The 9270-nt window shown below is 41.1% G+C and overlaps 1 protein-coding gene across 2 annotated transcripts in view; it reads right to left on the bottom strand.

Moving 5' to 3' along the window:
• The window catches only part of ACMSD (aminocarboxymuconate semialdehyde decarboxylase), a 70891-nt gene that overhangs the window by 46178 nt on the left and 15443 nt on the right, over window positions 1-9270 (bottom strand). The window contains exons 3-4 of one of the 2 annotated variants that reach the window (XM_011970292.1): window positions 2909-3005; window positions 230-279 (exon numbers count right to left, since the gene is read on the bottom strand). In XM_011970292.1, coding sequence (XP_011825682.1) covers window positions 230-279; window positions 2909-3005 — 147 coding nt within the window. The remainder of the gene's footprint in view (window positions 1-229; window positions 280-2908; window positions 3006-9270) is intronic. The other variant, XM_011970293.1, reaches the window with a different exon arrangement.

Here is a 9270-nt window from a genome sequence, read left to right on the forward strand (position 1 = left end):
TAATGCAAGTCACATAGCAACATGTGACCACTGGCTACTGTACTGGAGTGAAGACACGGCTAAGAAGACAGGCCTGAGAGGGGACCCTGCTGATCTCTGAAGGGGAGGACAGTTAGTTGTTGGGGGTGGTCAGTGGTACTGGTGTCCAGACTTGAGGCATCTGTTCACTTTTTGGGAGCTCGACACGAACCTTCAACACCAAGGAGATGGCTTGAGGTTTCACACTCACCCAGTAGCTAAACATGACAGGAACTGTGGAAAGGGCTTGCACTGTTACTCCTAGACATGGACACAAAGAAGGGCAAAGCTGGTGAGAAGAATGGCCTGGACACTCCTTCCTTTCCCAAGGCCCAGTGGCAGCAAGCTTCCACCCTAAACTCCTGCTCTCCCTCCCTGCATCTCTCTCAGTCCCATCCCTAGACCCCCCTCAGCCCCTAGCCCCAGATTCCAGGGAGGTAAGTAAAGGTTGGATACAAATGAGATCATTGAAGGAAAACTAACTGACCCCATTTCCGAAGACTTATTTCTCCCCTCCTTCCTGTGAAATTTTATTTAAGCAAGACGTTTTCAGGCTTTCCATCTTAGGGTACGCACAACAGAGCATGTCTGTCAGCCACCTTCCCTGCCCCTTTAATTAAGCTCCCAAGTGATCCTAGAAGGAGTCCCATGGTCTGAAATACCCAGAATGGGACCCTGAGTTTGACTCCAGCATCCACGATGCCAAGCATCTTTTGTCTTCAAGAGGGCCTACTTCCTAGGGTTGTTGTAGGGATTAAATGAGTTAATACATGTTAGGTTCTTAGAATAGTGCCTGGCACAAAGTAAATACTCAGTGAGGGTTGGTCATGACTGTTCTCTTAAGGACAGCCAAGGAAAGAAACACACAACAAAAACCAAAGATGACACACACACGTTGTTTACCATGCAGCCATAAGCTGTGGTTTCTGACACCAGTCATTCAAGTCTCATGCTCATTAGTTTTCTCCTTGAAAAGGCAGGCCCTTGCTGCAGCTTCATATTTACTACAAAACCTTGCTCTTTGCTGTAGGTTAGGGAAGCATGTTCTTTCTCCAGCTCTCCTCCCACTCCAATATACTTTTAGAGGGATATATGCTATATTCTGTGGAGTACTCCACAGAGGTGCTGCAGGGTTTCTGCGAAGTTCAATTTAAATGCCATTTAAATATATTTTTAATAAAAAAGAGTTTTTTTTAGAGACAGGGTCTTGCTCCACCACTAGGCTGGAGTGTAGTGGTGCAATCACAGCTCACTGCAGCCTCAAACTCTTGGGTTCAGGTGAGCCTCCCACCTCAGCCTCCTGAGTAGCTGGGATCACAGGTACATGCCACCACACCTAGATAATTTGTGTGTGTGTGTGTGTGTGTGTGTGTGTGTGTGTGGAGACAGGGTCTCACTGTGTTTCCCAGACTGATCTTGAACTCCTGGGCTCAAGTGATCTTCCTGACGTGGCCTCCTGACATGCTGGGATTATAGGCATGACCTACCACACCTGAGTCTATTTTTAATTGTTAAAAAATATATAAAGCAAAACCTGGACAAAAGTATCTACAACAAATTCCAACATGCCGGAGACTACCTACTCATTTTAGGCTGACAGTTTGATTCCTTTTTTGCAGACCTTGGAATAAAATGTCTCCTGCCATCTCTTTGTATATTTGAACTCCTTATAATTTGTCTTTGATTAGAAAGGTGGTAGTGCTAAACTGCTCTTTTATTTGTGTGTTTGAATTATTTCTTTTCTGGTTGAAATCTTCCACCAATGTAAACATTTAGTTCTGACAATGTCAGTGGTGGTCAGTTCCCCCTCACAGCCCATGGACACAGCTCACATGTGTCTGGAAGGCTCAGGCATTTTCTTAGAGCATGTTCTCAGGTGGCACAGTCAGCCAGGCAGTCACAGGTGAAGCATAATGTGGCCATCATGTCATACTTTAGATAGACTTGGAAATTTCATTTTGTTTTGTTTTGAGAAAAGTCTCACTTTGTTGCCCAGGCTGGAATGCAGTGGCGTGATGTTGGCTCACTGCAACCTCTGCCTCCCGGGTTCAAGCAATTCTTATGCCTTAGTCTCCTGAGCATCTGGGATTACAGGCATGCGCCAGCATACCTGGCTAATTTTTGTATGTTTAGTAGAAATAGGGTTTTGCCATGTTGACCAGGCTGGTCTCGAACTCCTGACCTCAGGTGATTCACCTGCTTCAGCCTCCCAAAGTATTGGGGTTACAGGTGTGAGCCAATGTGCCTTGTCTGAAATTCTTTTAAATTGTGAGGACTTGTTTGATTTTTAGATATAAGGTAAAAAGTGCAAGATGTTCTTAGAGCTTTTTAGCAATTCACCTTTGAAACAAACACTTCCTAATTCTCTTCTTTCAAATTTCTGGATTGATTTTATTGTATTGTATTCTGAGATTACACAATAAACTATTTTTAACTGCTTCCATTTCCAACTCTGAGGTGTCAGTGGGAATGTTCTGTGTATGGGTGCACCGAGACAAACTACAGAAAGAAATTGGATCTTAAGCCTTACTAAGACAATTGTCATTCTTAGTTTGTGATTTCCAATTTTTACTATTTTAATTGATTTTATAATACATAAATACTGTACATTTGAACTAATTTTTAAAAATAATAAAATGCCATTTTTATCTTTTTCGTGATATAACATTCTATTTTAAAACAGGGTATAACTCATATAAAACATTTCTAATCCACACTCTAAAAACATTGTTGTGGAAGTCCCTGTCTCTCCCACAGTGAAGCTGGAACAGCCTGTCCTGGCAGAGAAAAGGGGGTCAGAAGTTACCATCACATAAAGTTGTCAGCAAACTTTAAGGGCAGACATTGCTTTTACGTCAGATGCTAACATTGGTAGCATTTCTCATCGTACCTTTTTGATCCATTTCTCTAATACGAACTTCTGGATCCCAGCAATTCTCTCGCACCACTCTGAAGACCTTCCCATCTTTCAACAACTTTGCTTCTCCCTGGGGCAGAAAACCCACATTACTAAAATGCGACCTAAGCCCACTTGGACTAGTCTTTCCTCATGCGCTTCAGAACCTGTTTCTTCCCTAATATTTGAAAAGATTTGTACTTAATCCTTGTGGAAGTAGAAATCAGTAATTTAACAAAAATCAGCTTCCCTTCCTCATGCTTTTCTTTGGCCTGGAGTTGAAGGGGTGTGCTCTGTGGGTGTCAATGGCTGGACACAGAGATAGCAAGGTTGAGGTTATCTTTCTTTGGGCTGCATGACTGAGAATGGCTGATCACCTTGCTGATCTGAACCCCTGGCTACTAGATACAAGAGGATGGCCCGGCGTCTGGAAAATGGTAGTTCTATAACATTTAGAATTGAAAAGAACCTTTGAGATAGACCACCTAGTCCAACCCTCTCATTTTATGGAGAAGCAATGTATGGATAATGGGAGTATATGATCTGTCAAACAGAGCAGGGCCCACTAGTGTCAACACCTGTGGGAGGAGGTGGGCAAAGAAGTCAGTCTGGTAGCATGCACAAAATTTGGTACTGAGCTACTTCTTCCACCAGGCATCATGCTTGCCTGGGTACTCTGCAATAATTTTTATACATTTTAAATGACAAAAATGGCATATATTTATGCTGTACAACATTATCTTTTGATATATGTGTGCATTGTGCAATGGCTAAATCAAGCTAATGAACATGCCCATTACTTCACAGACTTATATTTTTTTGAGGTGATGACACTTAAAATCTATTCTTTTAGCAATTTTCAGGTATACAATACATTATTATTAACTATAGTTACCATATTGTGCAATAGATATGAACTTATTCGTCCTGTCTAACTGAAATTTCATATCCTCTGACCTTCTCAATTTCTCCCCACCCCTTCAGCCCGTGGTAACCACCATTTCGCTTGATGCTTCTGTGAGTTAGACTTTTTCAGATTCCACATATAAGTGCAGTATTTGTCTTTCTATGTCTGGCTTATTTCACTTAATATCATGTCCTTCAGTGTTACTCATGTTGTTGTAAATGACAGAATTTCCTTTTTATAAAGGTTCAATAGTATTCCATTAGGTATATATGCCACATTTTCCTTATCCGTTCATCCACTGATGGACACTTAGATTGATTCCATATCTTGGCTATTTTGAATGATGCTACATTGAACATGGGAATGCAGATACCTCTTCAACATACTGGTTTCATTTCCTTTGCGTATAGAGCCAGAAGTAGAATTGCTGGATCATATAGTATTTCTATTTTTAATTTTTTTCAGGAAAACATATGATCATATCAATAGATACAGGAAAAAAATGACATATTTGTGTGTCCTTTTATGACCTAAAAAAACCTCAATAAATTAGGTATAGAAGGAATAAAGCTGTGGGATTGCCGTACATGAACTTTCTTGTTTATCAACACAATAAAGTCTATGTATGGCAATCCCACAGCTAACATCATACTCAGTGGTGAAAATGATGAAAAGTTGAAAACTTTTTCTCTAAGATCAGGAACATGACAAGGGGGCTCACCTTTGCCACTTCTACTCAACATCATAAAGGAAGTTCTAGCCAGAGCAATTAAGTAAGAAAAATAAATAAAAATCATCTAAATAAGAATGAAAGAAGTTAAATTGTTTCTGTTTGCAGACAACGTGGTTTTATATATAGAAAACCCTAAATATTCCACCAAAAAACTGTTAAACTAATAAATTGGGTAAAGTTGCAGAATACAAAATTAATATTTAAAAGCCCATAGCATTTCTATATGCTAACAGTCTGCAAAAGATATCAGGCAATCCCATTATTTATTTATTTATTTCTCAAGACAGAGTCTTGTTCTGTTGCCCAGACTGGAGTGTAGTGGTATGATCTCGGCTCACTGCAGCCTCTGCCTCCCGGGTTCAAGCTATTCTCTTGCCTTGATCTCCCAAGTAGCTGGGATTACAGACATGCGCCACCATGCCCGGCTAATTTTTGTGTTTTTAGTAGAGATGGGTTTCATCATGTTGGCCAGGCTATTCTTGAACTTCTGATCTCATGATCTGCCAGCCTCGGCCTCCCAAAGTGCTGGGATTATAGGCTTGAGCCACTGTTCCCAGCCTCAGGCAATCCCATTTAAAATAGTATTTAAAAATACTTAGGAAAGAATCGAACCAAAAAGGTGAAAGATCTGAAAACTATAATACATTGATGAAAAAATTAAAGAAGACACAGACAAATGGAAAAACATGTTCATGGATTGAAAAATTGATATTGTTTAAATGTCCATATTACTCAAAACAATCTATAGATTTAATAAAATGCCTCCCAAAATTCCAATGACATTTTTACAGAAATAGAAAAAAAACCCCATAAATTTCACGTAAGCCGCAAAAGATCTCAAATAGTCAAGGCAATTTGGAGCAAACAGAACAAAGCTGGAGAAACTAAAAACCGTTTGCACAGCAAAGGAAACAATCAACAGAGTAGAGAGACAGTTTATGGAACAGGAGAAAATATTTGTGAACCATATATCTGATAAGGAGTTACTATCCAAACTACGTAAGGAACTTAAAGAACTCAATGGCAAGAAAACAAATAACTGGGTGAAGAAATGGGCAAAGGACTACAAATGGCCAACAGGTATATGAAAAAATGCTTGACTTCACTAATCATTGAGAAATGAGATATCATCTCATACTTGTTAGGGTGGCTGTTATCAAAAAGACAAAATATAATAAGTGTTGACAAGGATGTGGAGAAAAGGGAACCCTTGTATACTCTTATTTGGTAACTGGTACAGCCATTACGGAACACACAACTTTTTAACACTCAGAGCAGGGGGCCAAACTAAATGGTTGCGCAGAACATGGCAGTGGCATCTACGTTGGGCCTCCAGTTTGTGATTCCTAAAGAAAAGGGAAAGAACTAGGGCAGGCCCTAGAATAAAATTGCCTGAATTCAAATTCTTGTTCTGCCACTTACTGTGTGATCTTGAGCGAGTTAAACAATATCTTCAAGCTTCCATTTGTTTATCTTTAAAATAGGGATGATAATGACTTACCTTAAAAAATTAATGTGACTTACATTAAAGGGATCATGTGAGCATGAAATAAGATAATCCATATAAAGCACTTAGTGGAGTATCTGACACATAGGTGTTAGTTATTATGATTATTTGTTATTAATGTTGTATAGCTAATTAGGAGCTAGACAGTGTTCCTCTGCTTTGAGGGCACACCACCTTTGGTGGTGCTTCAGGGCCTGAAGGTTACCTTTGGGCCCCATAGAATGTCCATGTGGGTGTGCGATGATCAAAGGCTTTGAGCTGTGCTTGGTGGAGTCCACTGCCCTCCTCCTCCTCCTCCTCTTGGCTTGATCATGAGTTGCATCCAAGCCTTCATCCTTCTACTCCATAGACAAGACCTTCCCCATCTCCTGCATGAAGAAGGCTGGACACTTTTCACCTTTAAGTGCTGTAGCCTGTTCACTTTGCACATATATGAGGAAGACCTCAGATCCACATTTTATTTCTCAGGGATGGGGAACAGGTCAGTGAGCAAGTTGACATGTGTAATTGTGACAGGTGTCCACACACTAGCAGAGGTGGGTCTCTGACATCATGACACCAAGACTGATGTGCTTCAGCTCTGATCCTCTGTTTACCATGCCAGCATCTGAACCACTTCCTAGGTTGGGGAATCTCCTGCAGGAGTCTTGGTGGAGGCAGGGCCTAGCCTCCCTCTGCAGAAGGCCAAATACTTGCTCTCCCTGCCCCAAGCTTGGCTAATCAATGCTTGGTTTTGCATTAAGTGATGCAAAAAAACAAGGAAGAGTTGGATTTATTCTGCCAGTGATTCCAGTAGTGGCCAGGTACAGTGGCTATTGGCAGTGGTGTTGGGGGCAGTATCCAGCTGGGGCAGCGGCCTCCTAGCCAGGCTGTTCCTGTGGTGTTGCCTTGGCTGTGGCTTCAACCATGGGAATTCCCTGAGTTTCTGCAAGTTTTCTGAGCTTGATTCCACAGATACTTTGTAATTCTTGAGGGGCTTAAAATATTTCAACAAATATCTTTTCTTCTTACACTAATGATTGTTGGTTTCTGTTGCCTGCAAGCAAGAGTCCTGACTGATAATGATTGCACAAATAGGACATAGGAACACATGTCTCTTCATTTGGCGAAGAGGGGAGAGGAGAGGGGTGATGGTGAAAAAAAAAGTTAAGAAACAAACTTTGATTTGTCAAATTGGAGCTTTTATTTATTTTTGCTCCTTGCCGGGAAAGCTTAATCACTATAAAAACACCCAGTATAGCAGAGTGCCAAAGAGCACAGTCTTTGCATTCAGACAGCTCTGGGTTTAAATCTCATTAAATTACTTACTAGCAGCGCTGACTAGTGAAGTTGTGGGCCCTCTAAGTTTAAGCCTCCCTTTTTCTATCTGTAAAATGTGAATCATTATACTTGTCATGCTTGTGGCCATCCAACGTCCTTGGAACACATCCTATGTGTGAAGAAATGTTCACAATTATACATTCTGCTTTCTTGAGGTAGAATCCAAAATATCCTTTCCCAGTCTCCCTTGTAACAGGGCACTGGCATGTGCTCTGGGCTTTGCCGATTATATGCACCCACCCGTGCATTTAACTTTGACCTGGAAGTGAGCAATGTGAGGAAGTAGGGACTATGCAGAGTCCACCTGTAGACAGGGGTGTTGTCTAAGATGTTGAACATGACTGGAGCAGCAGAGGCAAAGCTTCTAGTCTCCAGCCTTGGCAGCATTAGCTGAGCATCCTTTCCATGACTGGGAGTGGCAACACTTGCATCCTTGCTGAAGCAGCTCACCAGGTGAATGTGGGCATTGATCACGTTAGCACAGCCCTCAGAGCTTGATCTCTGGCCCTCACAGGAACTGTGTGAGCTGCTTTTCTAATTAAACTAGCTAGAGTGAATTCTGTTGTTTGCAATTAAGAACACTGAGTGGTAAAGAAGATTCAATTATAGAATGTAAAGAACTTAGCACCAGGCCAGAGAGCACGCTCAATAAATAACAGCCAGATTTTACCATGTATTATCAACTGCAAGGGAGGAAATTGGGTTTCTGTGGGAGATACCTGAGTAAGTTTTGATTTCAAACAAAGCAGAGTATCTTAAAGCTGCAATAGATTATTTAGTTCAGCCCTTGCATTTTACTAATAAGTCCACAAGGTGCAGTGACTTCTCCAAGGCCATATGCTTAGTTGGTATAGAGCCCCGGTTTATGAAGCCATTTTCCATCTCACAAGGCTGATATTTGGTGATTGGTGTCTACGTAGTAGGCTAAAGTTAATTACTATAATTTCCTAAAGAGTTTGATCTTTTAGGGGCAGGGAGTGCCTCTCATTACATAGCAGGGAAAGCAGACTCACCAAACTTCGCTTTTTCACATCCTTCATGCTAGATCCATGGTAAGAAAAATGAACCGTAGCAAGTCGGTAGAACTCCTTCTGAGTAAAAATCACTGCAGAGCAGCTGAGCCCCTATGATAAGCCCCCAATTCTCATTGCTTTTTTTTTTTTTTTCAGCCGGAATTTTGAGAGCTGACAGCCATTGTAAGGAGTCAGTCCCTGATCTCTGTCGCTTTACATTCAGGTAAGGCTGTGGATTTGCCTCAGGGGTCAGCACTTGTTGCTGGAGGAGGAAACAGGGATTTCTTGGGTCCTGTTTTTTAACCTTGACCTCAGCATTAACCAAGATCTTAAACTAAACTAATAACCAAGTAATGGGAGCAAGCTGCTTTAATTTACACAACCAGAGCCCAGTCTCGTTTTTTCCTAAACTCTCAAAAGAAAATCAAGTTTTTTTTTTTTTTTAAAGAATTCCTCCATGCAACTATTACTATCCAGATAACACACTTTAAATACACCTTTTATATTTTTAAAGCCAGAACTTCATCTTGGAGTCTGATTCCTAGGGAACCTAACCTGTGAACTTCTGACTTTTGAGTTCTAAATCTAATACTATCCACAAACAAGCCCAAATATGGCTGGTATTTCAAGTATCTGATACTGCATGTATCATCAGACATGTATTTTCTTGTCTTCCTTTTTTTTTTTTTTAATTGAGATGGAGTCTCTCTCTGTCGCCCAGGCTGAAGTGCAGTGATGCGATCTCGGCTCACTGCAATCTCCGCCTCCTGGGTTCAAGCGATTCTTCCACCTCAGCCTCCCGAGTAGCTGGGATTACAGGCGCCCACCACCACACCTGACTTATTTTTGTATTTTTAGTAGAGATGGGGTTTTGCC

Source organism: Mandrillus leucophaeus, unplaced genomic scaffold (assembly GCF_000951045.1).
Source record: "Mandrillus leucophaeus isolate KB7577 unplaced genomic scaffold, Mleu.le_1.0 Scaffold94, whole genome shotgun sequence".
In the NCBI taxonomy this organism is placed as follows: domain Eukaryota; kingdom Metazoa; phylum Chordata; class Mammalia; order Primates; family Cercopithecidae; genus Mandrillus; species Mandrillus leucophaeus.